At 39.5% G+C, this 16,454-nt stretch overlaps 1 protein-coding gene across 1 annotated transcript in view; it reads right to left on the bottom strand.

The window, feature by feature from the left end:
- Positions 1 to 16,454, bottom strand: part of LOC126483932 (structural maintenance of chromosomes protein 2) — a 152,878-nt gene that overhangs the window by 100,828 nt on the left and 35,596 nt on the right. Inside the window, exons 4-5 of the mRNA XM_050107210.1 lie at positions 8,882 to 8,992; positions 4,635 to 4,772 (exon numbers count right to left, since the gene is read on the bottom strand). Coding sequence (XP_049963167.1) covers positions 4,635 to 4,772; positions 8,882 to 8,992 — 249 coding nt within the window. The remainder of the gene's footprint in view (positions 1 to 4,634; positions 4,773 to 8,881; positions 8,993 to 16,454) is intronic.

Raw genomic sequence — 16,454 nt, forward strand, 5'->3', positions numbered from 1 at the left:
ACACAAACATACACACAAAATTCAAGCTTTCGCAACAAACTGTTGCCTCATCAGGAAAGAGGGAAGGAGAGGGAAAGACGAAAGGATGTGGGTTTTAAGCGAGAGGGTGAGGAGTCATTCCAATCCCGGGAGCGGAAAGACTTACATTAGGGGGAAAAAAGGACGGGTATACACTCGCACACACACACATATCCATCCACACATATACAGACACAAGCAGACATATTTAAAGACCATTTATTTAAATATGTCTGCTTGTGTCTGTATATGTGTGGATGGATATGTGTGTGTGTGCGAGTGTATACCCGTCCTTTTTCCCCCTAATGTAAGTCTTTCCGCTCCCGGGATTGGAATGACTCCTTACCCTCTACCTTAAAACCCACATCCTTTCGTCTTTCCCTCTCCTTCCCTCTTTCCTGATGAGGCAACAGTTTGTTGCGAAAGCTTGAATTTTGTGTGTATGTTTCCACGTGGGAAAAATATATCTAAAAACAAAGGTGATGTGACTTACCAAATGAAAGCGCTGGCACGTCGATAGACACACAAACAAACACAAATATACACACAAAATTCTAGCTTTCGCAACCAACGGTTGCTTCGTCAGGAAAGAGGGAAGGAGAGGGAAAGACGAAAGGATGTGGGTTTCAAAGGAGATGGTAAGGAGTCATTCCAATCCCGGGAGCGGATAGACTTACCTTAGGGGGAAAAAAGGACGGGTATACACTCGCGCGCGCGCACACACACACACACACACACACACACACACACACACACACACACACACACACACACACACACACACACACACACACATATCCATCCACACATATACAGACACAAGCAGACATATTAAAAGGCAAAGAGTTTTGGCAGAGATGTCAATCGAGGCGGAAGTAAAGAGGCAAAGATGTTGTTGAATGACAGGTGAGGTATGAGTGGCGGCAACTTGAAATTAGTGGAGATTGAGGACTGGTGGATAACGGGAAGAGAGGATATATTGAAGAGCAAGTTCCCATCTCCGGAGTTCAGATAGGCTGGTGTTAGTGGGAAGTATCCAGATAACCCGGACGGTGTAACACTGTGCCAAGATGTGCTGGCCGTGCACCAAGGCATGTTTACCCACAGGGTGATCCTCATTACCAACAAACACTGTCTGCCTGTGTCCATTCGTGCAAATGGACAGTTTGTTGCTGGTCATTCCCACATAGAATGCGTCACAGTGTAGGCAGGTCAGTTGGTAAATCACATGGGTGCTTTCACACGTGGCTCTGCCTTTGATCGTGTACACCTTCCGGGTTACAGGACTGGAGTAGGTGTTGGTGGGAGGGTGCATGGGACAGGTTTTACACCAGGGGCAGTTACAAGGGTAGGAGCCAGAGGGTAGGGAAGAAGGTTTGGGGATTTCATAGGGATGGACAAAGGAGACAGTGTTTGTTGGTAATGAGGATCACCCTGTGACTAAACATGCCTTGGTGCACGGCCAGCACATCTTGGCACAGTGTTACACCATCCGGGTTATCTGGATACTTCCCACTAACACCAACCTATCTGAACTCCGGAGATGGGAACTTGCTCTTCAATATATCCTCTCTTCCCGTTATCCACCAGGCCTCAATCTCCACTAATTTCAAGTTGCCGCCACTCATACCTCACCTGTCATTCAACAACATCTTTGCCTCTGCACTTCCGCCTCGACTGACATCTCTGCCCAAACTCTTTGCCTTTTAATATGTCTGCTTGTGTCTGTATATCTGTGGATGGATATGTGTGTGTGTGTGCACGAGTGTATACCCGTCCTTTTTTCCCCCTAAGGTAAGTCCTTCCGCTCTCGGGATTGGAATGACTCCTTACCCTCTCCTTTAAAACCCACATCCTTTCGTCTTTCCCTCTCCTTCCCTCTTTCCTGCCAACCCAAAGTTTGGTACAGATTTATTGATGACATCTTCATGATCTGGACTCACAGTGAAGAAGAACTCCAGAATTTCCTCTCCAACCTCAACTCCTTTGGTCCCATCAGATTCACCTGGTTCTACTCCAAATCCCATGCCACTTTCCTTGACGTTGACCTCCATCTGTCCAATGGCCAGCTTCACACATCCGTCCACATCAAACCCACCAACAAGCAAGAGTACCTTCATTATGACAGCTGCCACCCATTCCACATCAAATGGTCCCTTCCCTACAGCCTAGGTCTTCATTGCAAACGAATCTGCTCCAGTCCTCAATCCCTGAACCATTACACCAACAACCTGAAAACAGCTTTCACATCCCGCAACTACCCTCCCGACCTGGTACAGAAGCAAATAACCAGAGCCACTTCCTCATCCCCTCAAACCCAGAACCTCCCATAGAAGAACCACAAAAGTGCCCCACTTGTGACAGGATACTTTCCGGGACTGGATCAGACTCAGATCGTGGCTCTCCAGCAGGGATACGACTTCCTCAAATCCTGACCTGAAATGAGATCCATCCTTCATGAAATCCTCTCCGCTCCGCCAAGAGTTTCTTTCCACCGTCCACCTAACCTTCGTAACCTCTTAGTTCATCCCTATGAAATCCACAAACCACCCTCCCTACCCTCTGGCTCCTACCCTTGTAACCGCCCCCAGTGTAAAACCTGCCCCATGCACCCTCCCACCACCACCTACTCCAGTCCTGTAACCCGGAAGGTGTACACGATCAAAGGCAGAGCCACGTGTGAAAGCACCCACGTGATTTACCAACTAACCAGCCTACACTGTGAAGCTTTCTATGTGGGAATGACCAGACACAAACTGTCCATTCGCATGAATGGACACAGGCAGACAGCGTTTGTTGGTAATGAGGATCACCCTGTGGCTAAACATGCCTTGGTGCACGGCCAACACATCTTGGCACAGTGTTACACCGTCCGGGTTATCTGGATACTTCCCACTAACACCAACCTGTCAGACCTCCGGAGATGGGAACTTGCCCTTCAGTATATCCTCTCTTCTCATTATCCGCCAGGCCTCAACCTCCGCTAATTTCAAGTTGCCGCCGCTCATACCTCACCTGTCTTTCAACAACATCTTTGCCTCTTTACTTCCGCCTCGACTGACATCTCTGCCCAAACTCTTTGCTTTTACAAATGTCTGCTTGTGTCTGTGTATGTGCGGATGGATATGTGTGTGTGGTGTGCACGATTGTATACCCGTCCTTTTTTCCCCCTAAGGTAAGTCTATCCGCTCCCGGGATTGGAATGACTCCTTACCCTCTCCCTTAAAACCCACATCCTTTCGTCTTTCCCTCTCCTTCCCTCTTTCCTGACAAAGAAACCGTTGGTTGCGAAAGCTAGAATTTTGTGTGTATGTTTGTGTTTGTCTGTGTGTCTATCGACCTGCCAGCGCTTTTGTTTGGTAAGTCTCATCATCTTTTTATATATTTTCTGATCACTGTTTTACAGGCCCTGAAGTAAAAGGCGAGTATGATTTTTGTAATTTGAAATTCAAGAGATTGTTATTTCATACTATTCTCTCTGCTGGATTGAGTCTCTACAGAAGGTAAGTTGCATGTCAGGAGACATAACAAATCTCCATTTCCTGTAATTTCTTGTTGTGATTATTTAAAATGAAAATAATTACAGAAGACACCACTGGTTAGAGTAAACCAGTAGTGATCCCACAACATTACTAGTATGTCAGATACATCAGAGTCTGTAGATTACACTGCAGAAACAGGGCAGTCAACAGAATTAAATAAACAGTTAATGATTAATTGTTGTTAATATAAATATTAAATCAAGGGGCACTGTCAACAAAGGATGCTAAAAACACAAAGAGCGAAAAATTTATCCAGGAGACACTAGAACATGGAAGAAAATATCTGAAATATTTGGTTGCACAGAAATGTGGCACAGTGTTTCATTGGTGAAGTGCAAGACTACAAATCCAAAGATTTCAGAATTGATACCCAGTCAATGACGTTTTTTATCTGTCACTTATAACTACTATCTCTGGCAATCTTTGTTGGTGTGAGAACGATGAGTTACACAGTGGTTTGGAGTCCACATTAAACTTTAGGTCCCCCTGTAACTTGCTGGGTAAGACAGTTCAAGGGTTGGAAGAAGGCAACAGCATGCCATGTCCAACAGGACCTTGGCTAGTATAGCACTGTCATGTTCAAACCAATCTTTGGATTTGTGACAGCTTTGCTTTACTGAAGAAAAACCTTTATTTCAATGTCTCCAAGCACTTGCATCTACAGGCAAGGATGAATCATTCTCAGAAAATGTCTCTCACTTTTTTACTTATTAGTTCTGACTGACTGAATGAGCTACACAACTCAAGGAAGAGGCATGTTACAGGAATATTCAATCAGTTCACAAATTAGTTGTCATCCCTCTCTCATTAAATAAGATGAATAAATAAACAGAACAAACATTCAGCATACTTCACTCTTGAGTTTAAGTTGTGATTGGTTGGCCATTAACAACAGAAAATTCATATTAACCCCAAATGCAGTTACTGTATAGAATGTAATATATGCATTCCCCCACTAAAAAGTTACACATGTTCATTAAGAGTAACCAGAGGAACATTTTATTTAGATCTTCCACATATCTAATTAATTGCAATGCTTTTCCACAATGTAATGAAAACTGAACAAATACTAACCTTGGCTTTCATGTACCTCCATGCAACATATATTTTCATTAGCCTTTCCAAATCTCTAACTACTTTCTGGTATTCAAGATATCTTCCTTGTTCTTCTTTTAGCTTCTGTATTTTAGGAGCTATGTCACTGTTAATTATCTAAAATAAAGAAATATTAGACACTATAAAATGTTCCTTAAGGGCTCAATTACAACAAACTTATATCTATTCCATCCCTCAACAAACTTCCAATAACACAATGTACAATGAAGTTGTAACTTACATAAATTTTTAAACAACAGCAAAATCTTTTCATATAATTTTTACAAATTTCAACTCCCTCTTATTACAGAAACATTCATTTAAAAAAACCTCAATTTTCACAACAACATCAATATCGACAGAATGAAAAAATGTACTGGAAAGTAAAACTGTTGAAAATTGTGTCTAAAACCTTTGCAATATCTACACATAGAAACCTCACATTACGAAAGCACTTCAAGTTTTGTTCACACCGGACAGTTTGTTGTCAATAAGTAAAATGGTTTATTGTGCCAAAGCTATGACCATAACGCTTTCTTCTTGATCTGACACCTATTTAATGATTTGAAATAGCTAAGATGTGGACCCCGTGAGCTTCTCAAAAAAATATTTTAGTGTGCAAACAAAATATTTAATTTTAGATTAGTTCAGCAGCTGTACAAACACCCACATGACACACAAAAATAACCGTAATCCTAAAATGAAGTTTCTAAACAGATACATTCTAGAATGTAAGACCTATTGCGAACATTACGAATCTAGTCAAATACCTCAAAAATAAATTAAACATCTGCCTACAATTAGAGAGAGTTGCTATGTAGCCCACAGTCATTTGCTTTCTCTGCAGAAGATAGCATGATAATTGGTTCCTACAGCTTATGAAGAATATACCACTTTTACTGCAACATCTGAGCTACCAATGGAATAAGAGATGAGATTTTAAGTTATGACAAAAGCAATTTGTAATAGTTGTCCCTTAAAATTATCAAAGCTCAACTCTTACTGCAACACAGAACTAGAAAATTTTGTAATCACGGAGCTTAAAAGAACTCAAAATTTAGAAGCGAGTATTTTGTATGAAAACTTTAACATCAATGGAAATCATGTTCAGATGGTATCCACCAGATTTTTAATGTACACTGCAATCTCAGCAGTACACCAATCATTACCATGTTTTTTCCACTTACAAGGGAACCTCCCCCGTCAGATTTAGTTACAAGTTGGGACAGTGGATAGGCCTTGATAAACTGAACACAGATCAATTGAGAAAACAGGAAGAAGTTGTGTGGAACTGTGAAAAAATAAGCAAAATATACAAACTGAGTAGTCCATGGGCAACATAGGCAACATCATGGACAATGTAGGCTCAGGAGCGCCGTGGTCCCGTGGTAGCGTGAGCAGCTGCAGAACGAGAGGTCCTTGGTTCAAGTCTTCCCTCGAGTGAAAATTTTACTTTCTTTATTTTTGCATAGTTATTATCTGTCCATTCGTTCATTGACATCTCTGTTCACTGTAATAAGTTTAGTGTCTGTGTTTTGCGACCGCATCGCAAAACCGTGCGATTAGTAGATGAAAGGACGTGCCTCTCCAATGGGAACCGAAAACATTTGATTGCAAGGTCATAGGTCAACCGATTCCTCCACAGGAAAACACATCTGATATATTCTATACTACACTGGTGACGGCACTTGCGTCACATGACAGGAATATGTTGTCGACCCACCTAACTTGTACACTTGGCGAATGGGTAAAAAGATTCTTCTACCTTGGCCGATTTACGTTTGCTTGTGGATGTAATCACTCCCCAAAAAGTGATGAAAACATAAGAGTTTGTCACATAAACTGAAAATAAAAAATTAAACTTTTCACTCGATGGAAGATTTGAACCAAGGACCTTTCGTTCCGCAGCTGCTCACGTTACCACGAGACCACGGCGCTCCTGCAGTCCCAGTATCCTTGATGTTGCCTATCTTCCCATGAACTACTCAGTTTGTATATTTTGCTGCTAGGTTCGCAGGACAGCTTCTGTAAAGTTTGGAAGGTAGGAGACGAGGTACTGGCAGAAGTAAAGCTGTGAGTACCGGGCGTGAGTCGTGCTTCGGTAGCTCAGTTGGTAGAGCACTTGCCCGCGAAAGGCAAAGGTCCCGAGTTCGAGTCTCGGTCAGGCACACAGTTTTAATCTGCCAGGAAGTTTCATATCAGCGCACACTCTGCTGCAGAGTGAAAATCTCATTCAAGAAACAAAATATTTATTACAATACAATTCTGAATTCAGTCACTTGTGTTCTTTGTTCATATTTAGCATCTGTCTCCCAGTAAGTGAATTTTATTTTTTTGTCCCCTTTGTCAAATGGTGTACCAATACGTCATGAACAAAAAGACAGTGAGAAAGTGGAACATTAATCAGGAAGTGGACAAAAATTCAAAAATGAAGTGTGCTGATATTGCAAAAGAACTGAACATTCCTCCATCATTAGTAAATACAACAGTGAGCGAATAAAAACTATCTGAAGCAGCTTGTTTGCAAAGAGGAAATGGCACTTGAAAATTATGCTTTAAAAATGTGCAGACATTTTCATGTAAATATGTGTCTAATGTGAAAGCTTAGGTAACAGCAACTGTATTCTAACAATTCTTGCATGCCTTGGATGGCAGTTTGGGTGTTAGAAATAGGGAAATCGTTGTGTTTAATGAGCACCCCATGACATCATATTTACTTGATACAAATTTAGTACTTTTTTCCCACTCAACTATACAAGCCATCTTCAGACACTCAACCAAGGCACTATAAAATGCCTGAAATAATAATGCAGGAAGACTTTTGTGCAGAAGACACTGGCCTGTCCACACTACAGTGATAAATGTAACAATCTTGGATGTTATGCATTTTGTATTGCAGGAACAGATGGAAGAGAAGGAAAAAGAAATTGAAGACAATGATGAGCCAGAATCTTTGCTGGTTCTTACAACTTCAAAAGCTACTGAAGGAATGGACACACTGAAGCAGTGTGTGCTGAGTTTTGAAGTCTATAAACATATTAACTAAGATCGACAATACATTATTAAAATTCAGACAAAAGAAACAGTCAACTATTGGTATGTTTTTCAAACCACTGCAAAGACAAGACTTAAATCTGTATCTAAGTATTTTAGTGTAGTTAGGGACAACCCTTACTCAATTACCAGTTGTGTTTCAGTACTGGAGACGTTAAATGAATTACTTTCGCTTGCATTGAGAATTGTAATAAAAATTGCAATATTAGCGTATTTTTATTTTTTCAACATCACATGCGGGATTTGTAATTTGGAAGTTAGACGACATGCTCTCATGTCACATGACCGTTCTGCATTCCAACCGGCTGAGGACAGAAGCGTTCAATTCCAATATATCGGATTTAGCCAATGTTGCCATTTTTAACACATTTCTGTGTCTTTTATGCTAACAAGTATTTCTGAGTGTGTTATTCTGAATGTGTTCTTGAAACGGCACATTTATTGCAATCAGGAAGAGTGGCATTAAGAGTTCACGCATTATCCCAACTATGGTACACTTTATTCCGCATTTTCGCTGATGAAAAAATAGAATCATTTCCAAATTATACAATTTTCAGTAGTAAGTTATTCTGCGTATGATGTTCAAAATCTATGGTCCCCTCAAGAACGTGCTAATGATATTCTACTGCATTGCAATACGCCAATTGTTAAAATACACTTGTTATTACGTGACCGGTTTCAACTGCAGAGAATCACTGGGAAGAAGTTTACAGTTTTTTTCTTTCTCAGTCATATAGTACACAACTGAAACATGAATAAGCATATTTTAACAAGAGCTTATTGGTGTCTTTAACACAGCATTTCTCAACTGCTATGGAAACAGGTTCTTGGACAATATTTAGTTTACATTTATTTTAACTTTACAACATAGAGATTTGTGTGTGTTAAGAAGCATGTGTGTGTTTCAAACAAATGGCACATTACAAAAGCATGGGCCAGTTGCTTCATCTTAATTGCATTAAAAAGATACAAAATTCACATTCTCCTCATGTTTACTTTCCAAGCACCAATATTATTACAAAAAATTAATACTAATTTTTGAAAATGACTAACGTAAGATCCTCAGTGGAATACATGAACAATGATCACGAGGGTGAGTAACATTAAACATAATATTCATCCAGTTAGCAGTGAAAGATTTTCAAAATATGAAAATAAAATAATCTATTTACGTCATTTAGCTGCCTAAGTTTGTTGTCCTTTTTCTCTATTGTTTTCTCTGCAGCAATTTTTTTGTTCTCATACATTTTTGTGCCAGCAGCTTCTTCCACCATAGCTAGAATCTGGAACATGGAAACAAGCATGAAATGTTAGGAAATAGGATAACTTAAAATAGTAAATTACATAAACACAGTTAAGGCAAGATCATCAGAGAATTATTAATACATAATCACAAAAATGTCTAAGAAATACCAATCTATAAACCAAAGCTTTCAGCAATGGTGGTTCCTTACTTTGGGGAAAAAGCAAAGTAGTAAAAGTTGAAGGCAGCAGAAAAGGCAAAATTTGCATATTTTTTTATGATAGCCAGTTTTTCAACTTCAGTTCTTTGTTATTTAATTATTTCTTCTGTGACTTATTTTTATAAATATGTTACAACTATACAAATATCAGCTATTAATACCCTGTGTCATGAAAGACCTGTACAGCACATTAAGCCATGTTCTTTTGAAACGGTTTATGATAACTTGGACAAATTCTGACATTCCAGAAAGTTTCATACACAAATGGCAACAGCAACTGTGGCTTTAGAAGTGGTTGTCCATGCACATGAGTGGTGGTGGTGGTGATGGTGGTGAGAGGAGGAACACAGCTCTTAGCAGGAGCGGCAAAATGTGGATTGATTCAGGTAATAAATATAAAACTAATATGAGTAGAGAGAAGATGGGGAGGAGAGAGTGGGAAGCAAGATAGTACACTGTGGATACAGCAGGAGTAGGGGTGAAAAATGACAGAAATTGTGTGGGTAAAGGGAATGGGAAGGGGGTTGTGAAGAATGGGATATGCAGATGTTTAAGGCCATGGAAATTGCAATAACAAATAATTTGCTGGAGGTAAATTTACCATGAAGTTCAGAGGAGATGGCAGACACAGAAAAGGGGGGGGAATTGTATAGGCATTGAAGCAGTTTTAGATGGATTAGGGAATGCTCATGATGGGACTGCATTAGGAGGTGGCAGACAGGAGTCCAGCACTGATCATACATGTGGGTCATCAGGGTGTATACGTGGACAAGGAAAAAAAATTCTCGGATTTTTCCCGGATCTCCCGGTTAAAAATGAATTTTCTCCCAGGTGAAAATACACTTTTTCCATGTTAAGTGACAGTATACTTTCCCTCGGAACTGTAAGACTTATCTTTTGAATCGGTATGGTTTTATACAGCAGAATTTCCCGGCACTTCAGTAAACAAAACTCAGGGGGGGAAAAAACACATTTTGGAAAGATCTTTGATGCGCAGAAACATGTACGCTGCATATTTTTGCATTACGAAAGTATAAATTCGAATGGCAAAGAAATCGTTTCTGAAGAGGAGAAATTTGTTAACACTGAGTATAGATTTCAGTGTCAGGAAGTTGTTTCTGAAAGTATTTGTATGGAGTGTAGCCACATATGGAAATGAAATGTGGACGATAAATAGTTTAGACAAGACGAGAATAGAAGTTTTCGAAATGTGGTGCTATAGAAGAATGCTGCAGATTAGATGGGTAGATCACGTAACTAATGAGAAGGTACTGAATAGAATTGGGGAGAAGAGAAATTTGTGGCACAAATTGACTAGAAGAAGGGATCAGTTGGTAGAACATATTCTGAGGCATCAAGGGATCACCAATTTAGTACTGGAGGGCAGCGTGGAGGGTAAAAATCGTAGAGGGAGACCAAGAGATGAATACACTAAACAGATTCAGAAGGATGTATGTTGCAATAGGTACTGGGAGATTATGAAGCTTGCACAAGATAGAGTAGCATGGAGAGCTGCATCAAACCAGTCTCTGAACTGAAGACCACAACAACAACAAATTCGAATTCCACCAACAGGAAAAGTTAATGGTTTAAGTTAATATACCATATTTAGTCGAATCTAAGCCGCACCTGAAAAATGGGACTCGAAATCAAGGAAAAAAAATTTTCCCGAATCTAAGCCGCACCTGAAATTTGAGACTCGAAATTCAAGGGGAGAGAAAAGTTTTAGGCCGCACCTCCAAATCTAAACAAAGTTGGTCTACTTTAATATGAGACACAATTTAGGTCGAATGAATGACGATACAGCTACAGTAGTTTGGTTCGAGTCGTAAGCTTAGCAGTTAAGCTTTACCAGGTAGCCATTGCTATGCGTCAGGCGCTCCATCCGTATTTATACGGGTACCCTATCCTTTTTCACGTGCTTCGTCTGGTTTGAATCGATTGATTATTTTTCTTTGATCTCATAAGTGACGTTCTCTATGTTATAGGTGTTCACGTCATCCTAAGCTGAAAATGCATTATTGTACTGTGTCATGCATTGTTTGTCGCATTCTGACAATGAGCGTTTACGACCTGTCGTGGCTCATGGCATGGCTTGCTTTCGTGCGCGCTACCGCGGCTTACAATTAAAAAAAAAAGAGGAACTGTCTCAAAAGCGAAACAATGGCAAGAGATTGCTATTTGTTGTTACTTACACTGCTGCTTTCTTTAATAATGATCAACAAGAACCAAATAATAGACTGCGTATGACAGAAGATGTCCTGGACGAGAGTTTATCAAAAATTTTTCTCCATCTGAAAATCTTTGCAGACGGCTCTTTAGTACATTACATTCTGCACAGAAATTAGTCATCTTAGATTTAAAAATCTATCAATTGCCGTGCTTCATTTCTGACTATCACTATTAGGCATAAGAATAATACGAATATAAACATGACATGATATGTATATTCTTCCGCGTTTGCTGTTATCTCGCTCTAGTTTCGTAGTTTATTAGGCAGACAGGATTTAAATGAGATAGCAGCAAACACGAAAGAATACATGGCAAAATGTTTATATTCGTATTATTCTTATGGTGAAGAGAATACTGCATGTGATTCACAATTCATAAAAGTTCCTATTAGCAACCATCTCTTCTCACAGGTAGGAAAAAATTCAGAATGTAGAGTTGGCCATATTGACAAAAACCCCAGTCTTGCCAATCGGATTTTTGTAGTACATTGAAATGCTGCTACATTCGAAGATGAACAATACTTCGTTGGATAATGTATGGAAATGTGGTGGTCGAAACTCGGGGCGGAGAAAAAAGCTCGTCTTCCAGCTTTTTTTAAATTTATTTACTGATGCAGAGGTTTTGGCGCCAGTATTTATCTTTGTGCCTACAAAGCAAGCCTGTGTAGTGCTATATATATTCGACGGCAGAAGTTAGTTGTGGCGGCACCTACCTACATTTTTCAGAACTTCCGCTTACTTTGCACTCGATTGTAAGCCGCAGGTGGTTTTTTGGATTACAAAAACCGGAAAAAAAGTGCGGCTTAGATTTGAGTAAATATGGTACATAGTGTTGCTACAAGAAAATCAAAGCTTTAACATATAATATCTGTCTCAAAGATTAATAAGCTACAATAGAAGCTAAGCTTTCATATATAACGTTGATCTGTTTAGCGCATGTTACACTTTAAGATACATCACACAAATATGCCAGTAAAATTGTTAATACTGACACAAATCTCTGATCTTCTTGGCTCAAAATTCTTCTAAATGACTTGTCATCAGAGAGTTGCTTTTTAAATGAGAGCAAACGCTCTGCGATTTGAGAAAATCATCGTACATTCTCGCACATAGTTCATCTTGCGCAACAGGCAAATTTACTTTGAAAATAATGCTTTTCGAACAACAATTCGCTATATTTTCCCGCAACCTGTTAGAAATAGATTCATTTCAGCAGTTGCCAGAGTGCCAGATATGAGGTGTCACCGCGCTTGTGCAGCTATGGTGACGTAGGAAGCCCGTAAATTTGCATGTTCAAAACATTAAAAGATCTTACATTATGTCATAACAGAAACAATACATCAGAGAATATTGCAAGAGTGTCAGAATTTCATGAACCATATTAAAATGCATAGCTCGCCTTACAGTGCACATTCGTATGTCCAGATTCCCAATGATGTAGGCCTCGACCTGATATGAAGCTTTTCAGTGTGGTTTTCGGGATGTAAATTTTCTTGGAATACCAGTACTGTATTATCTCATGTTTGGTTCTTTATTATGGCATAATGCCATACGTGCTAGAAGATGACAATGTGCACTTGAAATGCAGTGAACAGTTGAAAGTAGCCAATAGTGTGGAATTAAACACTTCGTTTCAAATAAATTGAGTGCCTCAGCAGGAAAGCTTAAGGAAAGCCAAATTTCTTTGGAAAACCGACAAAAATAACTTTATTGTTCTGCAAGGCGATTAATGCTTGACTGTCAGAACGGTGGAAATAAAATAAAATCTAAAACTAATAACATATTTTAGCCTTCTGTGATTATGTGGATGTATTTTAATTCACTTGATAGCTCCCAGCCACAGAAATCCGTCTTGTTTTCATTTGACATGAGAGCTGTAAACAAAGAGGAAACAGAAAAACCACTAAATGTAAACATGAGTCACTTTGAGACTTTTCAAAAATAAGTTCATTTTGTAGTGCGCATCTTTCTGAAGAGTCTGATACATAAAACATATATCTTCGAGGAAATGTAGGACACTTCATTTGGTCTTAAGTGTGCAGTGCAGAACAAGAACTCTTCAGAAAATCTGGACTCTTTATTGCCTATTAGCTAATAACTTGCTCTTCTGTGTGACATAAAATTAAATATCGGATACCTAAAACCAGTAAAGACAAGAGACGCAAGACAGTACACATTTCATCAATCCTTAGGTCCTAACGATTTTTCTCTCTAATCTTGCTACAGCTTTACATGGCGTGCTTTCCTTTCTGCGAAAGAACTATTACCTTATCAAAGTTCATCAAATGTTTTGCTACATGAAAAATAGATATATCGATGTCTAATACAGAGAAAGCTGTTAATACAAACAGCAACCAAGACTGGTGTGGTTTCTCAATCTGATTACGTCCATTTTGTCACTGTGTACTGCATAAAACAAAATAGGCCTTTCTAATATTGCATCAATTGTAACACACACCAAATAAGCGAGACTGTTTTGGCAATAATGATCATTTTTATAATACAACAGAATATAATTCATGAAGTACCAATACGAAATACCAATTTGGCCTACTACAAGCAAAAGGCTTTACGTTAGGAAATAGTTTCACATTTCATTCGTACGCTCCAGTTTCTCATGCATGAGACGAAAAGTAGTAGGATGAAATTTTTGTATAAATTTGGAATCGTCATATTCTTCCATAATTTGTATGATGTCCCTGTTTTTCCTCCTTCCTCGTTCCAACAAAGTATTGTCATCACTAATTCTGTAACTATTCCTACCACTGTCAAAACTAATTCTCCGATTAACTTTATTAACCCTGCCACAATCACCGGTTTAGTTATCCATCGATTACTCTCCGGTTAGGTGTTATTATGTGTTCGTACAATGCGTTTTCCGCACTACTCTCAGAATGGAACTTAAGCGGCTGTTAGCTGGGGACAACAACTGGCTCTGTCTAGTGTAGCGATCTGGCCAAATATTTTCTGTCAAAATTTCACTTTCTTGAATACACTGAGACGATAATATGTAATCTTTCTTACCTGTTATTCCTGTTAGTTGTTTATTTCCACTCTGGTAGTCTGAATCTATGGATTTTGCTAGTAATTATAATGATGCTGAACATTCGCAAACCAAATCAACCACATAAATGAGCAGCAGTTGGCATTCACTGGTCCGACTTTATTCCGTTCTGCTCACATAGCCCCGTCCCATGCTGTCTGCAGGAAGGTTTATTTCTAGATGTGACGAGGATTCCCCTGACAGACACATCATGTACACTATGCACACATTCAACAATCAACTTATAATTCATGCTAAGTGCTTTGTGAAACAACGTTTTTTTCCCCTCAAGAATATGAATTTGCCCCCTGCCCCCAAAAATTGCCGCCCAGTTCAGATACCCCTCCCTGTTTGCCCCCACCCCTCACTAGATCCGGGCCTGCTGCGCACGCGTGAATCTGGCACCTTGGGCATGCCAGTAAAACTTTTCCGAGTACCATGTGGCTGGTTGCTGCTACTGCTGCTTACACAGCCAACAGCCATATTTCTGTAGCCAGGAGCAGGAGAAGGTACTACTTATACACGACTCAACTGCGCGTGTACATGAGCCCGCTCATAACTGATTAAATGAGTCTAATGTAAACAGTTGTGACGTCACACTCATTGGAGGCAATTTGTTGTTATGAAGCATTGCAGTCTTCCGAAAGCCTTTGACACATTTTGCTGTTGGGAGACGCTTGTACGAGCACTGTGTTATTTTATATAGTGGATTTCCTTTGCAATTTAAGTTTTATTTCTGTTTTTTTCTTTCATTCATGTTTTAATGCTGCAGTATTATTCTGCAGTAGCAGGATACAGTAATGTTCTTTGTTAGAGTATCAGTTCTTACCAGTCAAAATTACAAAAATTTAACTGAAAACTAAAACAACGAAAAATTCCCGGAATTCTAAAAAATTCACAGGTTTTTCCCAGTTTTCTCCTGGATGAAAAAATTCTTGGGCTTTTCCCAGACCTCCCGGGTCGTGTAAACCCTGGTCATCCACATGGGAATGACCTGTAGTGTGTAACAGTGGGAGTAGAATGAAATTAAATTGTATCATTATGTAATGTGAGGTAGTATATTTAATAGAAACTCTACATGAAGGATGCAGTCAGGAAGGTAGTATTGGTTGATGGACTATTCACAGCAGTGACAGATTTGCTGGTGCCACTTGAAATTTGTCTTTGGATTAAATAGGCAAGATATTATCTTTTTAAAGTTTCTGACAAATTTATTCAGATTTCCAACCGCAGAAGAGGCACCAAGGCAGTAAAGGAGGGAATTATCTGCTTGGTGTGAATGACAGCTTTCAAAATGGCAGTACTGTTGGTGATCGGCACATTTGATATGGTTTTTTTCAAGGTCTCGGAGAAGTGGAGATCAAGATTCAGGAAGTGGGAAGTGGGTCGTTAAGCTGAGAAGTATCCTTTGAAGCAGATTTTGTAGTGGGCGTTAAGAACGTGTGAAAAGAGAAGAAGCTGTGACATGGAACCAGATCACAAAGCCATCAATGAATCTGAACCAGACGAAGTTTATAATGTGTTGGGTAGATGGGAAGGATTCCTACAGACCCATGACCACACTGGCATACAAAAGTGCCTTATGTGTATGTACAGCAGTTCCAAGAATTTAGCATTCCATGGAGAAATTATGGTTCAAACACAGTTGACTTAAATTAAAAACAAAGGGGGAGGGGGGGGGGGGCATTGTCAAGTGGAAGCTTTCATTGGCAGCACAGTCACGTAGTAAGGTGTACTTTTTATACTGGTCCACAGCGTCAACAGGTTCAAAGCTGAAGGCTTATGGTGATGAGACAGAACAAGTAAGAAAAAGAAAGGATACATGTCATCCATCTAGGAAGTGTGACTACAGATAACTGGTTGGACATTCTGATCAATAAAGGCAGCAGATCTTCGTGTGTAGACGGCTGAACTACAGACCCTTATCATTGATGTCGATTTGCAGTGGGATTTTGAAACATAATCTGTGTTCAAACACTATCAATTACCTCAAAGGGAATTATCTACT

This window comes from Schistocerca serialis, chromosome 6, assembly GCF_023864345.2.
Source record: "Schistocerca serialis cubense isolate TAMUIC-IGC-003099 chromosome 6, iqSchSeri2.2, whole genome shotgun sequence".
Taxonomy (NCBI): domain Eukaryota; kingdom Metazoa; phylum Arthropoda; class Insecta; order Orthoptera; family Acrididae; genus Schistocerca; species Schistocerca serialis.